The 24,126-nt window shown below is 38.4% G+C and overlaps 1 protein-coding gene across 1 annotated transcript in view; it reads right to left on the reverse strand.

Moving 5' to 3' along the window:
- LOC108680634 (metabotropic glutamate receptor 3) overlaps positions 1-24,126 on the reverse strand; it is a 75,083-nt gene that overhangs the window by 28,877 nt on the left and 22,080 nt on the right. Inside the window, exon 5 of the mRNA XM_018169506.1 lies at positions 17,152-17,296. Coding sequence (XP_018024995.1) covers positions 17,152-17,296 — 145 coding nt within the window. The remainder of the gene's footprint in view (positions 1-17,151; positions 17,297-24,126) is intronic.

Below are 24,126 nucleotides of genomic sequence, written 5' to 3' on the forward strand. Positions count from 1 at the left end.
TTATTCACAGGCACGCCATTACGGCACGAAGTTCAGCTAACAGAGTCACGGGAATTAGGCACTTATTCACAGGCACGCCATTACGGCACGAAGTTCAGCTAACAGAGTTACGGGAATTAGGTACTTATTCACAGGCACGCCATTACGGCACGAAGTTCAGCTAACAGAGTCACGGGAATTAGGTACTTATTCACAGGCACGCCATTACGGCACCAACTTCAGCTAACAGAGTCACGGGAATTAGGTACTTATTCACAGGCACGCCATTACGGCTGCCAGCCTGCGTGCCTGGACTGCAGACATGGCCTGAGTTGCGGCGATTGTCGTTGAAATGCTTAAATGCAGGCAAAATTGTTGTTAACCTGATTAACAATAGAATCGCTTCATCCAGGAGAATAATGACGAGAAATCTGAAATAAAAAGCAATTTAGCAATTTGGAGAATTTTTAAAGGCCGAATTTGTCATAGAAACACGAAATTACGTTCATGGCCGCATTCCCATACCAAGCATTGTAAATGGGAATTGAAGATAGCTGCATCACTCCAGCCATATACCCTTGCTGTATCAAGATAATGTCTAGGAGATATCGATCAGTTGAAGGTTTAAAATGCATGGAGAATTTCACAATTAAAAATTAACCTCAAACACTAAATATGAGATGCACGCATGAATTGAGCAGAGCAGAAAGAAGCTGTGGTTCTAAAATGGGCATTGTTAGCACCCTTCAGGAACTCAGAAGTTATATGAATAGCAACGTTATAAGATATTCATCTGTCCCGACACTTCAGTCATGATGATTATTATTGTTGCTGGCACTACGTTGTTTCAGCATTTTCAAATTCCGAAACTTAAAGTTCGTCATTCCCGTGATTGGAATGTAGGGTATGGAATATCAATTTTTCATTAAAACGGCTATGTTTGGTAAAAGGTAGAAGAAATTTAGAAATTATTGAGGGACTAAATTTCGATCAACGATGATGCTATAGGAAAATTACACATGGTGCCCAAATACTTGTATAAACTTCACTGATATAGGCATGTTTATCAAACGGTGTCACGTTGGTGTGAATGGCGAAGATAACATTTGCCACCCTGCTAAAACGCATCGATTAAAGCGTCTACTGAGGGCGCTATACCGCCCACCACCATCATCATCGAGCACCTCAGCCTTATTAATTTCTTATTAATTACACACACACCGAACTTGGCCCGCCATTATAGTAAAGACTTGCTTTCCCTCTCTCCGCAATTCGCTCGTCTTTATTCGCAGTTGAGCTGAAAAGTGAATATTTCCATTAAGAAAATTATCCTAACGATTGGGCGATTTATATTGGTGTAAACTGGAGTAAACTACACTTCATGTAAATAGAGTGGAAATCGTGTCCCTGTATATTATTACTTGACTGAAGCTATAACATAGAATTCACTTTAATCTGTTCTTCTCGAGAAATTTTTCATTTTATTAAATTTCATCAACAGATATGAAATATACGAAATATTGGTAAAAACAGTGCAAGTAACATGCAATTTCTTGGCATACCAGTCCGGCCTTTAAGTTCAATCATTTTATGTAAAAATTACATTCAATCGCTGCCAAATACTTCAGAATGTTGATACTCACTAGCATCTCGCTGCCTCCTCTAACCGCGCTTATCCGCATTGTGCTGCATAGCCACGAAATCTTTACAATAAAATGTTCAATGATTGTCTGTAAGTAATGAACACAACTGTAATTAGCATCCATTATTGAACATGGACTTAAATATGCAATTATTAAACGCACAACTTCTAATTGCAACGAAAATTCAATTCTGAAACAGAATTTTGATCAATTGTAATAACAAGTCAGAACTGCAGGGGAGTCGGAGGAAGGAATTGATTGAACAAGAGCCGAGCTCTGGCTGCGAATATTGGAACATTAATTCAGATCTGAGAGATTAATTTGCACTCTAAACTGCACGCATATTTGCAGTTCAGAGAGATGGCTCTAAACTCAATAATATTCATCAAGGCTACTGCAGCGAGGCCTTAGATTAATAACAAAATATACTAATTACGTAATAGACAAGATTTTTAATTATCAAGTTCCTCTGATTTAGATCGTAATAACAACGTTCTCGATATGAAAGTCATTAATTATTGTACATGCACACACTCTAATGAAAAGCAGTAATTAACAAGCGCATATTGCTCCAAATTAAATTTTTTCGTGATTTCTCGCAGCTGAGTGATATTTTAGATCATTAAAACGCCCTGATAAAAAACAAAACCTCTCAAAATGGCATTGAGTTTTTATCGAAATCATATCTACAGCTGACAGAAATGTGCTATTTTATCATTGAGTGCGTTATTTGTCATGTTTATACAAAACATATTTCACCCTTCATTAATTAATGAACAAGTTTTTGCCATTTAGAGCAGAATTATTAACAGTGTGAAAGGATAGGCTGCACAAAGCTGCCCCAGTGTGGCCATCACATCCTTGAGTTCCCAGTGCCAGACTCGACATTGAGCGCAGTGCGCCGTTGTGATGTCAATAAACGGATTTATTGCTACGTTTTAACGACGTGCCGGAGATCGAGTCATCAATAAAAAGTTCCATATTGATGAAGGCCTTTGATGATACGCTTTAATGATCAGATTACTGAGCCATGAGCTCATAGTGGGTCAGTAAATCGAGTCGCACTGATTTTTCAACGTATTTGAAAAGATTTTAGGAAATTCTGATTTACTGAAACAGAATTTGAGAGAATAATAGTCAGTAATAAGGTAATACAAGTTGAGCGCACAAAGCAATGTAAAAAAATTGTTCATCCTACAATAGTGAAACCAGTGTATTGCTATAACTGGGTAAATTTGAGTGTAAAAATGAAAGTGATCTCAGTGTAGTGATATTGACTTAGTAATAACAGTGTAGTGATAAAGGCATAGTAAAATCAGTGTGGTGGTATTGGCATAGTAATATCAGTGTAGTGATATTAGCACAGTAATATCAGTGTATTGATATTGGCATAGTAATATCAGTGTAGTGATATTGGCATAACGTACCCGTCCTGACTAACATCGGCGTACCCGTCCTGACTAACATCGGCGTGCCCGTCCTGACTAACATCGTCGTACCCGTCCTGACTAACATCGACGTGCCCGTCTTGACTAACATCAGCGTGCCCGTCCTGACTAACATCGACGTGCCCGTCTTGACTAACATCAGCGTACTCGTCCTGACTAACATCGGCGTACTCGTCCTGACTAACATCGGCGTACCCGTCCTGACTAACATCGGCGTGCCCGTCCTGACTAACATCGGCGTACCCGTCCTGACTAACATCGTCGTACCCGTCCTGACTAACATCGGCGTACCCGTTCTGACTAACATCGACGTGCCCGTCCTGACTAACATCGGCGTGCCCGTCCTGACTAGCATCGACGTGCCCGTCTTGACTAACATCAGCGTACTCGTCCTGACTAACATCGGCGTACCCGTCTTGACTAACATCAGCGTACTCGTCCTGACTAACATCGACGTACCCGTCTTGACTAACATCAGCGTACTCGTCCTGACTAACATCGACGTGCCCGTCCTGACTAACATCAGCGTACCCGTCTTGACTAACATCGGCGTACCCGTCCTGACTGACAACGACGTGCCCGTCCTGACTAACATCGACGTACCCGTCCTGACTAACATCGGCGTACCCGTCCTGACTAACATCGTCGTACCCGTCCTGACTAACAAAACAACTTTCTTCCGGCATAATTTTTTAACGAATAAAAATTTTGCCTCCAGATATTTCGTTCGAGCTCAAATTTAAGGAATTCATAATGGAGTTTTCTTATTCCGAAAATTCACGCAAATTTTAAATTGCAACATCAACTATAGATGAGAAGTCAGAATGCCTACTTAAAGTCAATCCTCATTTTTATCGAGCAGCGTAAACTGTGAACGTAAGATCAAACATGCAGAATGCAGGCCGTAAGTCAACTACCGTTCGAATATTCGATGTTCCAGCCTGAACTGTAGACGTCATGTCAAATATGCATCAAGCCTGCCTAAATTCAACCCTCGCTGGAATAATTTAATTTCATGCAGTCTCTCGCTGTGACAAAATTCGCGTGAGAAAAGTTTTTGCATAAAAAATACGTGATATATAATTTCTTGCATAGATGCTGATTTAATGAACGCTTGGCATGAGCCTCGCCCTTAGGAACACACAGAGCCAAACGCAACAAAAAAACAAATTCTGAAACTTGCTGCAGTTTACATAGGGGATCGAAAAACTCCGATACCACCTGTCTCTATACCGAAGCAGCAAACCTATAGCAATTGAGCTTATTTCTTCATTTATAATTATACACGGTTGATATCTATACATGTATGTTTCGAAATTAAGATGGTAACATGCAACACAAATATATCAAAAAATATATGCGAAACACATACTATATTAGACCACGAAATAACCCGCAAATTTTACGAATGCTGATGCATTGGAATAACAACGATGCCAACACTTTGCCGGTATCGGTATACACATCACAGCAAGAATTGAGAACTGTGGCGCTGAAGTGAAATTTAATCTTTTTATTTTTAATTTTCGAAATTCGATAATTTGAATTGATTACCACTCATGGTGTCATCGTATTAGGAGACAAGGAATGGCGGCTCAAAAATGGGAATTTGTCGGAAAAGAAGAACTCACGTGAGTTTCAATGTTTAGAAAAAAGAAGATCCTTGAAGACAACCAAATTGGTAAAGTCGAGAGAAGCAGTGACGCAGTCCAAATAGAATTCTCATGGTCAATAACCTGAAAAATTCATGGTCATCAATATAATTGCATTATTTGCACGCATATCTTTCTATTCAATTGATTTTTCTGATCGATACATCGACCACTTACAATTACCGTCTTCTTATTTTGACCGATCATGTTAAAGCCGTAAAATAAATGCTGTGGTAACAGGTACTCTAACATGTAGATTAAAAGGGACCAAGTAAGTGATATCATACAGAGTGCTCATAAGAAATGCGAAATATCTAGTTTGCGGACACTTTTCTGAGTCACAGTAGCTGGCCTCGAAGTCCGCACTAAGGTTTCTATTATTCGCCGCCCAGAAGAGATCGTCGCGAATGCCGTGCATTACGAATGCTGCGTCAACGCAAAAGGGCTACAGAAGGCGATGGACATCGTAAAATAATTCTCATTGCACAGTCGATACAAATGCTCATATTTTTGGAGAAACAACAAGAAGATGTTAATAAAAGTTGAAGAATTCTAAAAAATTCTAGATACAAGTCTTGCCTTATCAAGTTCACATCCATGTTAACAGGCCCGTTATTCACGCTTGCATCAAAATCGTTTTCTGTGATTTCAATTTGGTCATGGAATTTTATTCATTAAAGGATAAATATTGATGTCGTGGAGAATAATTCATACTCACAATATTCCGTTAGTTTTTCTCCACATATGAACGATGTAGCCGAAGACTCATTGAAATTTGACACACTCATATTTCTGTATGATGTAAACAAATTCTAAGATAATTTTCTCTCGTTAAATGGCTTTAAAAAATTGAAAGATCGAGTAAAAAACAATGTGCCCAGTTTTTCTTATTATAACTTTTCGGAATGAATGGACAATTCCTCCGCAACAAATGAGAAATCCCAACATGAGATCAAGAATATTTTTTTAATAAGATCCAAATAACATTATAAAGTTGAAGCTTTGCGCCTCGTTGCCAGGTCTGCAAATCATTTGGCATGCAATGCACTTCTTCCTGTCCATCACGTCCAGGTAGTAGTTGAGCATCAGGAATTTATTGACACAAGAAACTCATATGCTAACTGAACTGCAAAGTCCAGTCGATTGACTGATGCAGGCGATCGATCCTGCGATGATAAATTCATTCTACTGAATTCCATGAACCTCAATCAACGAAGAAGGCGATCGACAGCAGAATACTATATAAACTGTTCAGTTCAGCGAACACCAAATCAAAGTAACAAAGCTACATAAACCCTTTAGTTATATTATATAAAAATTTAATTTTATTGTCAGGAATTTGATTTGAACGGCTGTAAAATATTAAACCGATATGTAGGGAGCTCTAGCTGGCTTGCTGCAATCACCAAATAAATCAGCAAAACGAGATACACCGTTATTTGCATGCTGCTATTGTTTTATTTATATGCTGTTATTGTGTTATTTGTATGCTGCTATTGCGTTATTTGTATGCTGCTATTGTGCTATTTGTATGCTGCTATTGTGTTATTTGTATGCTGCTTTTGTGTTAGCGACGTAATCCCTGTCAAACCAGACAACTTCATAATCGTTGCCTTAGAATTGACTCAATTATTCAAGTCCCTTCAATTACATTTAGCTCACGCAACTCATAACCGGAGCAATGTTTTCCTAAGAGGTTAAGGCAGTGGAAGTTTATACAGAATGTTATTCACAATCACACCGTGAACAACGGCTATTTGAAAATTAGTTTTACCGCGTGAATGAGAACCACGCACTGTGATGGTTATGGGGCACTAAAAACATTAACATTGTTGTTTGAATGATAAGCACGCGAGTTAAAAGTAGGATCTCTCGGTCTGAATCGTATAAGCTTTACGACTGAAAATGATCCGCGAGAACAGCAATGTTCTGCATTTAGTTTGTTATCACAGATAATACTTCTAAATTTCTATATAGTTTCAATTTTCGTACAAAATTTGAAGGTGAAATTTAATACGGCATTGAGCAGCAGCAGCCTCGTTACTGCAGCCATTAACAGAGATCTGTGTTGTGTTGGAGTCTCTGGACCGTCGGCGACGCGAACATGTATTCTTTTGTTCGTATAGCATTTGCAGTCGCTCTAGTTGAATTTATCCTTTTCTTATTCGGTAATGAAAGTTCGTTACAGCTTTGTATCCTTTTACAAAAGATGAGCTTTAATATTTAATTTCTTCAATTTTAAAACCCCATTCAGTAAATCATAAACAAAAGCTGCACAACGCATAACGCCACTCAATAACCACATTTTTCAGAGGCCAAACACTCAATTCAGTCCGATTGAGCATTCAACCGATCTATCATTTCGAACATGAAAAGAAAACTTGTGCAGAAATATATTGAAGACTTACATGGACGTTTGCCTGCAAGTATAAGGCGCAGAAACAAGTCAACGACCCCAACTCTAAAGGTATAATTTGAAGCAATTTATGCATCAAACTTCTCTCTATGTAGGTGCCCTGCAAGTTGTGGAGCTCCACATTATGATGGATGTCGACTTTAAGTGATGTATAAACATATTCATGAGAATTATTATGTAATATGATTATCGATGACACCATTATTGGTGTTCAAATGTATAACCCCCGACATCGATCGTTCTAAACATGCGTATGAAAATATGCGAGGCGAGCACTTAATGAGCGCTTGTTGAAGGTCGCTCTGCTGCCGCATCAATAATTTCGAGTTCGCTTTCACTGCCTTGAAGTTCTGTTTGGATTAGCATAGAGTAGACTAATATAGAAATATATTAAAAATAGACTAATTTACGTAATGACACAGAAGTGTGTCACTGTAAGTGTCAATAATATCTGTTCACGGGCAAATCTTTTGCTTCTCTTACTTATCGGATGAAATATGGCGCAGGCTCACGAAACCGCTGAGGGCCGTCCGTATATTCTTCATTGCACTAAAATGTCACTTCATTAATATTATTTAGCTTATTGCTTAACAGCCATTTAAACTTGATCATTCCATAGCAGAGGTATTGCTCATGCAGGAATAATCGATGAACCCTTACATTGAAGCACCTAGTGCCACCTAACTAGTAGCTGCTTGGGTTTCGTGTAGGAAAACGGTAATTTTCCTTAATTAAAAAAAATAAACATAATACCTAAAATAACGTTTCTTAGTTGAGTAGTGCACGATTCAATCATGGGCAGCCGGTGTCGCAGTCCCTGTCCGTTTCTCTCGCCTCGGTGCCAGGTGCCACAAAGCCAAATCAATTAATCGGCCCCCGCGTCGCCGGTCATTACGAAGTTCAGCTAACAGAGTCACGGGAATTAGGTACTTATTACTTATTAGGTACTTATTCACAGGCACGCCATTACGACTGCCAGCCTGCGTGCCTAAACTGCAGACATGGCCTGAGTCGCGGCTATATTGCCGTTGAAATGCTTAAATGCTGACAAAATTGTTTTTAGCCCGATTAAAAATAGAATCGCTTCATCCAGGAGAGTAAAGACGAGAAATCTGAAATAAGAAGCAATTTAGCAATTTATAGAAATTTTTGAAGGCCGAATTTGTCATAGAAACACGAAATTACGTTCATGGCCGCATTCCCATACTAAGCATTATAAATGGGAATTGAAGATAGCTGCATTACTCCAACCATACCCTTGCTGTATCAGGATTATATCGAAGAGATATCGATCAGTTGAAGGTTTAAAATGCATGGAGAATATAACAATTCAAAAATTAAACTCAATAATAATTAAACACTAAATATAAGATGCACGCATAACTTGAGCAGAGCAGAAAAAAAGCTGTGGTTCTAAAATGGGCATCGTTATCACCCTTCCGGAACTCAGAAGTTATATCAACAGCAACGTTAGGATATTCATCTGTCCCGGTACTTCAGTCATGTTGATGGCAGCTCTTGAATAAAATTAAAAGAAAATTTCTTCAAACATCCGATAGACGTTTAATCGGATTATTGTTGCTGGCGCGACGTTGCTCCAGCATTTCCGAATTTCGAAACTTAAAATATCTCAACCCCGTGATTGGAATATAGGGTATGGAATATCAATTTTTCATTAAAAAGGCTATGTTTGGTAAAAAGGTAGAAGAAATTTAGAAATTATTGAGGGAATAAATTCCGATTAGAGATGATGCTAGTAGAATTACGCATGGTGCCCAACTATAAACTACACTGATATAGACATGTTTATCCAACTGTGTGAGGTTGGTGTGGGTGGCGATGATAACATTGGCCACCCTGCTGAAATGCATGGATTAAAGAGTCTTCTGAGAGCGCTATACCGCCCACCATCGTCATCATCGAGCACCTCAGCCTTATTAATTTCTTATTAATTCCACACACACCGAACTTGGCCCGCCGTCATAGCAATGACTTGCTTTCCCTCACTCCGTCAATTCGCTCGTAGTTATTTACAGTTAAGCTGAGAAGTGCATATTTCCATTAAGAAAATTATCATTATGATTGGGCGATTTATATTGGTTTAAACTCGATAAACTTCACTTCATGTAAATAGAGTGGAAATCCTGTATCTGTATATTATTATTTGACTAAAACTATCAATCTGAAATTCACTTAAATTTGTTCTTCTCGAGAAATTTTTCATTCAATTAATTTCCCCAATATAATACGAAATATTGAAAGCAGCGAAAGTAAGATGCAATTTCCAGAGCATTCCAGTCCGGAGTTTAAGTTCAATCATTTTACGTAAAAATTACATTCAATCGCTGCCAAATACTTCGGAATGTTGATACTCACTGGCATCTCGCTGCCTCCTCTAAACGCGCTTATCCGCATTGTGCCCAAGGACCCGAAATCTTCACAATAAAATGCTCAATTGATTGTCTGTAAGAAATGAACGCAACTGTAATTAGCATCTATTATTGAACATGGACTTAAATATGCAATTATTAAACGCACAACTTTTAATTATAAATTATAACTAAAATTCAATTCTGAAGCAGAATTTTGATCAATTGTAATAACAAGTCAGAAATGTGCTATTTTATCATTGAGTGCGTTATTTGTCATGTTTATACAAAACATATTTCACCCTTCATTAATTAATGAACAAGTTTTTGCCATTTAGATCAGAATTAAGAACAGTTTTAACTGATAGGCTGCACAAAGCTGCCCCAGTGTGGCCATCACATCCTTGAGTTCCCAGTGCCAGGCTCGGCATTGAGTGCAGTGCGCCGTTGTGATGTCAATAAACGGATTTATTGCTACGTTTTAACGACGTGCCGGAGATCGAATCATCAATAAAACGTGCCATATTGATGAAGGCCTTTGATGATACGCTTTAATGATCAGATTACTGAGCCTTGAGCTCATAGCGGGTCAGTAAATCGAGTCGCACTGTTTTTTAAGGTTTTAAGGAAAAGGTTTCAGGAAATTCTGATTTACTGAAACAGAATTTGAGGGAATAATAGTCAGTAATAAGGTAATACAAGTTGAGTGCACAAAACAATCGTGAACAAGAAAATTTTTTCAAGCTATCAGTGTAGTAATATTTAGCAGGGTAATATCAGTGTAGTGATATTGGCATAGTAATATCAGTGTAGTAATATTTAGCAGAGTAATATCAGTGTAGTGATATTGGCATAGTAATATCAGTGTAGTGGTATTGGCATAGTAATATTGGTGTAGTGATATTGGCATAGTAATATCGGTGTAGTGATATTAGTGTAGTGATGCCAGTGTACTAATATCATTTAATGGTGATACTATTGTCATGCCATCAGTGTCGTGATATTACATCAGTGCTATTAGCTTAGCTTGTCATTGATTGCACTGGGTGGTTTACAGTAAATCGTCTAGCCTTGACTTGGTGCTGCAATTCGCGAGGTGCCTTGAGAAGTTATCATTGCAGAGGAGAAGCGAGCCTAATTTTCCTAAAATGTTTCAGGTTTAAGTGAATTATTCCATCAGTAATGACAGATATCTAGAGTATGTGAAATATTAAGCCAGTGAAGGTATAGAATTGCGTCACTCAAATCTGCAGTCATGTTGTAGTAAAACTTGACGAAACACTGGACCAATCTTACTCTTGTCCAGCATATCGCCTCAGAGAAAATGGTGAACGTGAGAGACTGTGGACGAGTTAGCTGGACTGTGACCACAAGCCTTCAAACCTTGCATGTACGACTAACGGGCCTGTCTTGGCTGACGACTGCCGTGTAAGCCGTGGCTGACGTGCCACCATGACTAACATCGGCGTGCCCGTCCTGACTTACATCGACGTGCCCGTCCTGACTAACATCGACGTGCCCGTCCTGACTAACATCGACGTACCCGTCCTGACTAACACCGGCGTGCCCGTCCTGACTACCATCAGCGTACCCGTCCTGACTACCATCAGCGTACCCGGTGTCTCTCGGTGTCAGCGAAGGTCCCGCCGCATTGGTGGCGAGATTGTGCTTCCTTATAGAACGGCGTCGAAATACCTGCATTAAATGCTCGACGCCGGCGACGTTCTTTCACGCGAACCTTTGTGTGCCTCAAAAAAGTGTCCTAGCGACGCCATGCAGTCCTGGGTGAATGACCTCGCAGGCTTTCAAGACAGCGTCTTCTCGCGACATTGTGTGGTCCATGATTGAAGTGAGAGTCTTGTAAGTCTATTTCAGTGCGAGATCCTTTTGAAAATATTTTATTGGAGGAAGCCCTTATCTGTACAATTTGGTAACGCATTTATACAATCAGTATAGTCATGAGCCAAATTTAAAACTTATTTCATCGCAGATCATACACTAGTCATACAGTGAAATTCATTCTGAATAATGTAGATTTTTAGAATATTTTAAATTAATTGGCAAAACTTGCTATGCGTGCTACGTCCCAGTTATTACGAAAATGATTTAACTCGCTATCTTTGATGATATGAGACCAAATTATCAAAAGACCTGATTTATACCTGATTTTTACTTGACCTGATTTTCACTTCGCGAATATTCGAACGGTTTTCCCTATACTTCATGCGAGTGAGCTTATAACTTTGGTGCGTTTGCGTTATGTTCATGTAGAAACTCTCGGTACGGTCAGAGGAGGCTCAGGCGGCCAAAAATTGTTTTACAGAGTTAATTGGAATTCTGGCAAAGTTTGATAGAGAAATTTAGATTTATACAGAAACACGCATCAATTATGATATTAAAACAGGGAGTTTAAGCCTCCTGAATGTGCAGTTTTGTTTCGTGAAAGAATGCATATGCGTAAACATAAAAGAACAACCACAAAGAACTATGGATTTGCCCAACAATTTCGTTTCCAAGTAAGAAAGAGGAAGAGAAAACCTTGCCAACGCAAATTATTTCCATATTTATGTTCACTAAAAAGCAGAAAATACATAACCCTCGTATTTAAATAATTATAGTGCAAAGATTCAATAGTTAACATTCTGCCATGCTGCTTCATTTTACTGCGGCAAGCGATAGTTGAGACTGACAGGAAAGTGTTAATAAACTGAATAATTTAATTAAAACTTTATCGTGTGAAATGGATGGTGGAATATTAGTAGTATAAGAAATAAATAAACAGGTTTCCATCCCTGACAAAGGATACGATTTCCTTCATCAACGTACAAATCATGCAACGCTTTATAGGCAAGCAGACGCAAAGTTCGCCGCTGTATCAGCTAACGCGTTTCTCTGATTTACATATTGCGCCGGAAGGCAGGCGTAACGCTAAGGAATTTTTCACCAAATATAAATTGTATCAACTCAGCAAAATTTCGAGTTGGCATTATTTTTTTAAGTAAAATTTATTTTTTTAATTTCTCAATTTTTTATGTGTAAATCTAACGATATTTATTAATGGTCACAAGTTCCTATTTCTAAAATTTATTGTTGTATTTTAAATTCACCCAGAAAGCCTGAAATAACTCAGGACTTTAATTAACACATTCCAGAATGAGTCGTTAATAAATTTGTGCTTCCATTACAATGGAAAAAATTTCTCTCAGTGAGTTGCACAAAGCACAGAGATACACAAGACAAAAGTTGTGCTCTAGGAACATACGAAATTTCCAGGTTGACTAAAGAGTTACTCCAATGAAAACAGTAATTACAAAGCATCCGATATGAAGATCTTCGTACGTATCAGGGTAACAAGCTGGCCGTCGAGAGACCGATTCTTGCACTAATGCGGCTCTTTACGAATGATCCGTTCCAAGTAGTGTCATATGATTGCGAACAATCTTGATCTGACTGCTCTGTTCTTAAATCTATTACGAATAAAGTATACTGATAATTAATTATTCTCCTAATAAGAACCGAACCGCCTTACAGCATGCAGTGGAAAAAAATGTGTCCAAATCGGTTTGAATCAGATACTGAGACGTTTGAGCCACCACGTATACGCGCGCCAGTACCAAGGTTAATGCAGCGTTGCAGTTTGTTAGGCATGAAAATTGTTACTAATTTTATCTCAGTGCAGAGCAATTAAATTGAGTAGATGATGCTCAGTTACTCCTTCTTGCTGATAAAGTCTTTAAATTGCATACGGTAATAGCACTACCAACAAAGGTAACCCCGAGTTCGAGCCACTGGGCCACCGCCCCTCTGGCCAGAGTTGGGGGCAATTGGGAAATGATCGCACACTGACCGCCAGTGCGCGCAACGTTCACGCATGAATGCTTCACCGATGTTAGATAGACTAAGGGGAACTGATTTCTGGTCAGATATTGACAACTTCCTTACCTCTGTAGAGCCATAACGAAGCAATGACTTCTTCCTTATTCCGATGTGAGAAATCCTGCCTTGCCGCGGTATGTAAGTTAATGAGACGCATCCATCACCGAGCCTGCCAAGCTTGTCCTAACTTCTTGGTGAGCTTGTCTGCCAGCTTTTATTTTTCCTCGATTCGGTTGCAAATAACCTCAAAATTTTCTGGCTCTCACTTATATTATGAAAGTCGACTTAAATATTGCGAAATGATTGATTCGACGGATAATGATTGCTCCGAGCAAGCACTTTCGGATTAAGCCCTTTCGAGCAGGGAACAAAGTTAGGGCAAAGGAAACCAAGGAATTCATCTCCCTACTTGAAACTTGTAAACTGAAAAAACAAAAAAGACGTACTTGATACATGTACAGGCGCAAAATTACGCGTCTAGCACGTCAGAGACTCAGAGTATAAATTTCAAGCCAAGATTACTTTAGGTTTACAATGGAAGACATCTTAGCCTCCAATATCTTGACTCTTGTATTAATCCTATATCTTGATTTTTGTATTGACTCCTAAGATCTAATTGCGGTCAATGGCGTGGAAGATTACGAACTTCATGTGCAATGCTAAGTTTCTGCTGACACGATGAACTAATCCGTTCACGCTTCACAAGAAAACATTCCTTAGCGCGTTCTAGGTCTCTTTATGGCGGAGACAGTAGCTCGGGATTATGGAACCCGCCACAATGATAAACTGTGCTCCAACGATAACATCGACATTTTAATTTCAAAGTAGAAACTGATATTCGGAACGTAATTTAGAACTGAATTGCAACACATTTCAACTACATGCATTTCTGAGTAAGGACTCAAGGAAGTGACTTTAAATTTCAGGAGCTTTGGTAACCAATTATATTAACGACTAGCATTAGCCTTCATGCTGGTTCAGAAAAAATAAACCATTATTCGACTCATTGATCATCTGAAAACCAATACACACGGCAAGAGATTTCCTAAGAATTACAGACTAATTTGTCTCTGACTTTCTGTTTTCCTGGATATCACGATGTCCAGGGAGAAATTCTTTGGATATCGCTGGAGCAGAGGGAAGAAGAATGGGTTAATTACGCGCCCCTCGTCTCTCAAACAAAGCATCCATAGTTGTCAGGGTTGCTCGTTCGATGGGCTTAATTTCAGATAGAAATTTTTTAGAAATGTCGGGAAAAAGAGGACTTGCAACTCACGCCTGTTGAGACTGACTGGACTATGCTTCCATCGTGGAGCCTTAAATATAAAACTTCGAAGTAATCGAACGGCGTCCAGCATTCCTCCAGGAGTATAATTAGAACCAACGGGTTTAAATATCAAAGATTTATTGCGCGTCAAGAATCACTCCGGTTCGAATTTTTGGTAAAAACTGAGGTTTATAATATTTGGCCGGCAGCGCTGTGATGATACAAGAAACACGTCGTATTACCGTAAAGTTTTAAATCTATAACGGTTTCCAGATTACAATCATTACAAATATGATATTAAATCAGTAGAAAAGAAATCTCAGAGAGAAACTATATGCGAGGAAGCTAAAATAATTAAAATCATGAATGATTGATTATCCAGGTGAAATGTAGGTACCGTTGCGCAGATGAACACGAAACATATATACTGTTTCGCTACTCTGACTTTAGTGAGCTTGACTAGCTGCGTTACAAGCAAATTTCGTATGAAATAAGCAAATCAAAAGGTAGCGAAATCACACGACCACCAACTTGATTGACAAACCAAGGCCAATAATAAAGCTGTCTTGAAATGAAAATATTGCAACAGTTTCATAGATATAATGTCACTAGATTACTTGAAACACAGATTAACCAAAATTTCAAATAAATTATAAGTCATGAAAATTCATGATATCTATGTGGGAAATGCTTCGAAGTCCAATTCAGTTACTGACCACTGATACAATTAGTTGGTTTAGTCGAAATTCAAAAACAGATTTCTCACCAAAATTTACAAATAAAAAACGCCAAAACTTATATATTCATTACATTAAGTAGATAACAAGCTGACGACTGTACTCAAACTATGCCTATGTTTCAAAAAGTCTGATATGAGGGTTATAAACGGTTCAATATTATAATAAATTATCGCTTGGTATATTAATATTAAAATTGCACAGCCCAAAAGGCTCAGGAACGCTTGAATTATTAGTAGTTCGCATTCAAAAAAGTTTTTCAAACCATTGCTCAGACCTGCAGGCCTAAGATACAGGAATAAAATTGTCGCTCCTGAGGTTTTGTGGGAATACAATAAAAAAGAGCGGCACATTGCATGCAATACGGATCTTCGTTCGATTGCACAATCCACCAGCGAGGCGCTCGAGACAAACGCTGATGACTTGCCAAGGCAGGTATTCAGAGCGCTGGTATAGATGGTATTTTATTCAACCTGAGACCACGCTTCCACAAATACGGGAATGTCAAGTGTCTCTTTGCGCCGAGCTTCGGAATTCAAAACTTTAGGAAGTGCTGAAGAAAATTCGCCAGCGCACTCAGCTCAATTGATATCAAATGTTGCGTGTACATAAAAATGTTTATTTAATCTGCCTACACTTCAATTTGTAGATATACAAAATTTATTTGCAATTGTACATAAAATTGAAATAACGATCTCTTCTCTGATGAGCTGCGCATCAATATTCTTCACTGCGCATTTAAATTTCAAACTTGAATCTTATTTTGTCCATTTGCTGGCAATTATTTTATGAGTTAACTTAGTGAGACTGAAAAGTCTGCATTTCATAAAATATAATTGCAGCTCTGAATTTATATGTACCATGAAAAACCAATTTCTATTTTTAATTGTCTCTAATACTGAGCAATAATTTAAGATAATGTATATGCGATGAAAGAAAAAATCAAACTGCAGTTAAAGCTTTCCGAAACGATAAAATAATTCATACCTTAGATTAATTTACGTAACAAGTAAATTATTATTTTAACAGTATTGCTTCATAATTTATTTATACCGATGAAATCCATCCTTCGACAATCCAATTCTTAGTCTTTATCTAATTTCCCCGTTTCATAATCAGATAAGAGTAGCATTATTTACATGTTAACTGATTGGTTCGGCTACCCTTATTTGAACACTCACCGCACTTGAACTTTATGACGATGTTGTCGTACGTGTGTTACTCACCCCGCGCCCTGGACTTGGTGAGGAGGTTCATGACGATGTTGTCGTACGTGTGTCACTCACCCCGCGCCCTGGACTTGGTGAGGAGATTCATGACGATGTTGTCGTACGTGTGTCACTCACCCTTCGCCCTGGACTTGGTGAGGAGGTCAATGACGATGTTGTCGTACGTGTGTCACTCACCTCGTGCCCTGGACTTGGTGAGGAGGTCAATGACGATGTTGTCGAACGTGTGTCACTCTCCCCGCGCCCTGGACTTTGTGAGGAGGTTCATGACGATGTTGTCGTACGTGTGTCACTCACCCCGCGCCCTGGACTTGACGAGGTGGTTCATGCCGATGTTGTCATACGTGTGTCACTCACCCTTCGCCCTGGACTTGGTGAGGAGGATCATGACAATGTTGTCGTACGTGTGTCACTCACCCCGCGCCCTGGACTTGGTGAGGAGGTTCATGACGATGTTGTCGTACGTATGTTACTCACCCCGCGCCCTGGACTTAGTGAGGAGGTTCATGACGATGTTGTCATACGTGTCACTCACCCCGCGCCCTGGACTTGGTGAGGAGGTTCATGACGATGTTGTCGTACGTCGTGTCGTTGCCGACGCCAGAGTCCTTAGTGAGCTTCTGCTTGACGGCGATGCAGATGTTATAGTGCCCGAGCTTGTCCTGCAGCTGCTCGTAAGCCTGCAACGACATATAAAGGAGCTTTAATTTGTTTATACTGAAATGATACTTTTTATAATAACATGATAATAGACGACTAACATTTAATTGAACAACTGATTTTTACTAGGTAAATAAATCCAGCAGCTCAGTTGTACGTTCCTCTACTCAGTTTTTTTCACACACACTTATTGACATTAGTTGAATGTCAATCCAATTGGTCCAAATTTTTTCTTTATTTTGAACTGGCAATTGGTGAATGAAAATGTTGCCCATTTCTAAGCTTTATGATGTGGATTACATTGCTAACTCATTCTAATTTGAAACATAGAAATCCTGAAATTCACAAACCTGAAAATTCAAACTTAGGAATGAATGAAAACTTCGATAGATTTGATGCTATGCTTGTATCAACATTTCCTCGTCATGCATTCTCAAAAATAAATGAACTTGTTTCATGATATCCGAATCTAGGACGATTTCCAATAGCACCAATGACCATGACTCATTTAAAGAGGTCTTTTATTATTATTTATTTATTTATTATTATTATTTTATAAATTCTTATTATTTTATTATATAAATTATTAAATAACTATATCTGGGCACTCTAGTTATGGGGAAGAGTAAACTCAAGCCTTCAACAGCTTGTTGACACGTTGATGCCTGAACCTGTAACTATCTTCAATATAATAAATAAACTTGACTCATTTAATGTAGCACTCTAGTTATCGAGACGAGCAAACTCAAGCCTTCAACAGCTTGTTGACACGTTGATGTTTGAACCCATGATGGCTTCCAGGAAACCTCGCGCATGACTTCGCTCGTTTTTCAAGTGGTACGAAGGTCGCCGCGCGAACTCGCACTGAAGTCTCATTTTCAATTGGAAGTTGATACGCTTTTCTTATTTCTTTTTACTTCATTGAGTAAACAATTTTACCGGCGAGATTTTTCGCGCAGTTATGTAAGAAAATATAAGTATTTGGGAAGTTTTACTTTTAAAATATCTCGAATGTATTTTGATGCCGGATGTAACTCTTAAAATGCCCCCATCTGAAGAATATCATCATAATTTGAAATCGTGCAAGTCGATATTACCAATTTTCATCAACTATTGGGAAGAAAATAGTATGGAGATCTACGAAGCTCCTTCTTTGTGTTGAATTTCACGAACTTCATCAGAATAATTCCCGTTTTTTTACATATGAGCTCCCGTAAGTGCTAAAATACTCCATATTTATATCAGCTTCCAATCTAAAAAACACTTCGCCTTGATCCCGTCAAACTTGCGGTCGAAGAGAAAGCCATTCATTTAGATTTAAAAAGAGCCACGGCGCGTTCATTTGGTCTTGATATGCTGGCATTTGATGGAGAGATGAACTCTTATGAGGCTATAAAGCGGTGCTCATGAGGCATTTGGGGTCGCTTTTATTGAGTTATAAGAAAGCAGGTCGTAAGAGAAGCTTATTTATTGCTATGTGCCAGTACTTTTTTAGCTCAGGCCGAGATTGCTGGGCACTCAGCGCAGTCTCAATTCTCCAGTCAATCTCAAGGCGTCGCCTCAGATATATTGCACACCGGAGGCATTCTTAGGTAAACTCTACTGTTAGAGCCCCGATTTGAGATTTCAATACTTCCTATAAATTTCTGCATAATAAATTATCTTGGAGAAAAACGATCCATTTAACGACGAGTTCTAAAAAGTCACAAATGTTAGAGGAACTCGTTAATAAAGGTAACTAATATATTGTACGTAATTCAGTTTTGCTTAATAGAATTAGGATAAACGTAGTTTAATTAAAAACTGTTAAATTGTATTAAATAATACATTTATTTTAATGTTCAATTGAATTTTTCAAACATGATCATGATACATAATTCATTATCAAGAGACTTTTGAACTACAACAAGAATCCCAAGCTAAACTATCTTCAATATCATAGCTTTAATGTTGTCTACAAAAAGTATCATTCCGAACAGTTTGTATATAAAATACGGTTTCAGTTATAAATAAATAATCGTAACCGGAATTTGGGTCATGGATTTCGATTCAAAGTTCAATTTTAAGTGAAATATTTAAGCCTATAAATATTTTAATTAAAGTTGGGTAATTCTTTTATTGCCGTGATAATAATCGCATTTGTTTTGCATAAATTTCCCGCAAATTCTTTAATTATGTTGTAATATTATTCATTATACAGTTTATTACATACACATTTCCCAGGGGTCACTGCATACACACATCTATTGAAGTCGCAAACAAACGTTGCCGAAGTTTTAATGAGCTCGAACAAACTTCGTTTGTTTGCTGTCGTATTCCAGGGCATTGGACTGGAAATTTCACGAAGATAAACCAAGATATTATATCAGCTTCAAGGCTTTATGTTGTACCACACGATCCAGGGCTCTTCATAATCTGCTTACTAATCATCCTACCAAACTAATAATAATCTGTCAACTAATCTGCTAACTTATCTGCTAACTAATGTGCCAACTAATTTGTGCGAGTTTGTGCCGGCACAAACTCGCGTCCTCGGGCAAAGCAATACCTGCGTTCCCATTGCGCCACTCATCCACCGCCATCCGCAAACTGTCGTCCTCGGCCAGTCGTACATTATGTAAAACAGCATCAACTAGGCCACGGACGGAGTGGAGTGATTATATGAACGCAGGGAGCGCGATGTCCTTTGACATACGGATACCCAGGCCTCCCAGCCGGACCGGCAACACAGCTTGTTCAAGAGATTCGCGCTCGAAGCTGACATTGGTGATGGTCGAGAGGGCAGAAACCAACACCTCATCGAACCGCTCCAAATCACCTTCCCGCGTATATGCAGGAGAGTCGTTATTAAAGTCTCCGGTCACTAATAATCCAATTTTCCAGCATACGAGGAAGGTATCCCAGCGAAAATCAATTTGCGAACCAGAACCAACGAGTTTAGCGAATATGACAGGCCAGAATTTCATTAACATGAAATTCAATTGTTTGAACAATGACTCTATCATCAATTTATTTTCTTCATGTGGCTTTCAAATTAATTTAGCAACTTTCATGGCAAGAATTGTTGGAAAATTAATTTTTTGTCTCCGCGGACCGGTCAAATCAATTTATACGAAGGTTTTTTCCTTATTGTAGTGGGGATCATTTAAGTAAAGAATGGTTGAATCAATTCTCTGTTTCTGCAATAATTCGTTAAACGGAAAGAAAATAATATTCAAATCCAAATTTACCCATAGCAGGACACTTAGTGCATAATCGAGATGTAGGTCCAGTTACCTTTATGCCGTAGCTGGACTCCTCGTAGATAATCGAGATGTAGGACAACGAACCAAATGGCCAGCCTAACAGCGCTCAGCCCGCTCGTGACCTCGCGTCAGATTCGTTCAGAGAACACCTGCGTGTCAAACCTCTACATTACGATTGAAGTTTAGACTGACAGCGGTTCACCATGTGTCTTTGCGTGACAGCATTGAGGCAAATATAATAATGATTACAAAGACAAAAGTGCCCCTCGAGCTGTAAAAGTTTCAATGCTGGACACGCACAATAGTTTGATCGACTTTAGCTGTCATGATCGATAGTCGGCGATTCACTGCCTTAGAGTCAACCCTCCCCCCTATCGTTATAGTCAGCCCCACCTCGGAATGCCTGTTTTGCTTCATAATAATTTGTTTCATGCTAAGTTAAGAGACGTTATGACATACAATTGATCATTAAGAGTGCAGCATGTGCGTGCTCATGTCACATGCCCAGGTACTCGTTATTCCGCTCATCTCAAGACGTAGGATGCAGATAATGCGTCCCTTATGGTGTGCGTGCTCAAGATGTTGTCGTACGTGTGTTACTCACCCCGCGCCCTGGACTTGGTGAGGAGGTTCATGACGATGTTGTCGTACGTCGTGTCATTTCCGACGCCTGAGTCCTTAGTGAGCTCCTGCTTGACGGCGATGCAGATGTTATAGTGCCCGAGCTTGTCCTGCAGCTGCTCGTAAGCCTGCATCGACATATAATGGGGCTTCAATCTTTTTATGCTTAACATTTTACATTATCATTATTTGCGCAGGACATGAGCTCCGTTCATTTCTATTATAAGACAAATTAATTTTTGTGATTGCTTAACATTTTACATTATCATCATTTGCGCAGGACATGAGCTCCGTTCATCTCTATTATAAGACAAATTAATTTTTGTGATAAAGATATATTCTATTCCGGTATATCAGAATTTTTACGTTGCATAGAAGACTAACATTTATTTTATTTACCAACTGATATATTTCTTACAAGGGAAATAAATCTCAGTTGCACGTTTCCTCTTGGTAAATTTTGCACACACACTTATTGACTCCTTCGGCTCGACTAAACGCATCAAATCGAACTCATTTGCTGAATGTCGTTCCAAGTGATCCAAAATTTTTATTAATATTGAACAAGCAATTTTTTAAATAAAAATATTGCACATTTCAAGCTTTTAGATTCGGATTACATGTCTAATTCATTTTAATTTGAAACATAGAAAACATAGTCTCAACAACCTGAAAACTCAAATAACGAATGAAGCAACTTTGAAACTTCGACAGATTTGACACTATGCTTGTATCATTTCCGAGTCATGCATTCTCGAAAATAATTGAACTTGCTTGTTGATATCTGAACCTAGAACGATTTCCAGGAGTATAAATAACCATGATTCATTTAAAAAGCCACACCTGGAGCATTCAAGTTATTGGGAACAGCAAACTCAAAGCCTTCAACAGCTTGTTTAAACGTTGATATCTGAAGCCGAGACGATGTTCAATGTAATAAATGAACTTGACTCATTTAAAGAGCCATTCCTCTAGCACTCAAGTTTGTGGGAACAGCAACCTCAAAAGACTTCAACAGCTTTTCGATACGTTGACATCTGAACCCGTGACGATCTTCAATGGAGAACCTGGAGAACTTAATTTACCGAGAACAGCAAACTCAAAGACTTCAACAGCTTGTCGATACGTTGACATCTAAACCCGTGACGATCTTCAATGGAGAACCTGGAGAACTTAATTTACCGAGAACAGCAAACTCAAAAACTTCAACAGCTTGTCGATACGTTGACATCTAAACCCGTGAAGACCTTCAATGGAGAACCTGGAGCACTTAATTTACCGAGAACAGCAAACTCAAAGACTTCAACAGCATGTTGATACGTTGACATCTAAACCCGTGACGATCTTCAATGGAGAACCTGGAGCACTTAATTTACTGAGAACAGCAAACTCAAAGACTTCAACAGCATGTTGATACGTTGACATCTAAACCCGTGATGGCTTCCAGGACACCTCGCGCTCGACTTCGCTCGCTACCTTAAGTGTTGCGAGGGACTCGCACTGTAGTATCATTTTCAATTAGTTAAGTTAATGCTCTTTTAGTTAACTTAACTTTGCTCTTTTTTAGTTTCAATTAGTTAGGTTAATGCTCTTTTCTCATTTCTTTCTATTTAATTGAGTTTTACCAGTTGGATTTTTCGCCCAGTTTTGCAAAGAAATGTGTATTTGGAAAGTTGCACTTTCGAAATATTTTCATGTATTCACATTTTGAAGAAGGTATTTTCATATTGGATGTAATTCTCAGAATGCTATTTTTGAAGAATACCGTCATACTTTAAAACGTGCCAGTCGATGGTATCAATTTTCATCAACTATTGTAAAGAAAATAGTACGGAGGTCAACAATACTGGGCCTATTTCTTTAGTGCCGACACTTCTATTCTATTCTAATACTTTGTGTTGAATGTAATGCTCTTCATCAGAATAATTCCTGTTTATTATATCAGTTTCCGTATTTATATAAGCTATCAATCTAAAAAGACACTTCGCCTTGATCCCGTCAAACTTGCGGTCGAAGAGAAAGCCATTCATTTAGATTTAAAAAGAGCCACAGCGCGTTCATTTGGTCTTGATATGCTGGCATTTGATGGAGAGATGAACTCATATGAGGCTATAAAGCGGTGCTCATGAGGCATTTGGGGTCGCTTTTATTGAGTTATAAGAAAGCAGGTCGCAAGAGAAGCTTATTTATTGCTATGTGCCAGTACTTTATTAGCTCAGGCCGAGATTGCAAGGCACTCAGCGCAGTCTCAATTCTCCAGTCAATCTCAAGGCGCCGCCGCAGATACATATATTGCACACCGGAGGCATTCTTAGATAAACTCTACGGTTAGAGCCCCGATTTGAGATTTAATACTTATTATAGATTATACTTATACTGAGATTTCTATACATTTTTGCATAATAAATTATCTTGGTAAAAACTATCTATTCCACGACTAGTTTTATAAAGTCACAAATGTTTGAGGAACTCATAAATAAGGTAACTGATATATTGTACGTAATTCAGTTTTGCTTAATAGAATTAGGATAAACGTAGTTTAATTAAAAACTGTTAAATTGTATTAAATAATACATTTATTTTAATGTTCAATTGAATTTTTCAAACATGATCATGATACATAATTCATTATCAAGAGACTTTTGAACTACAACAAGAATCCCAAGCTAAACTATCTTCAATATCATAGCTTTAATGTTGTCTACAAAAAGTATCATTCCGAACAGTTTGTATATAAAATACGGTTTCAGTTATAAATAAATAATCGTAACCGGAATTTGGGTCATGGATTTCGATTCAAAGTTCAATTTTAAGTGAAATATTTAAGCCTATAAATATTTTAATTAAAGTTGGGTAATTCTTTTATTGCCGTGATAATAATCGCATTTGTTTTGCATAAATTTCCCGCAAATTCTTTAATTATGTTGTAATATTATTCATTATACAGTTTATTACATACACATTTCCCAGGGGTCACTGCATAC

The sequence above is a fragment of the Hyalella azteca genome, unplaced genomic scaffold (genome assembly GCF_000764305.2).
Source record: "Hyalella azteca isolate HAZT.00-mixed unplaced genomic scaffold, Hazt_2.0.2 contig11274, whole genome shotgun sequence".
NCBI lineage: Eukaryota > Metazoa > Arthropoda > Malacostraca > Amphipoda > Hyalellidae > Hyalella > Hyalella azteca.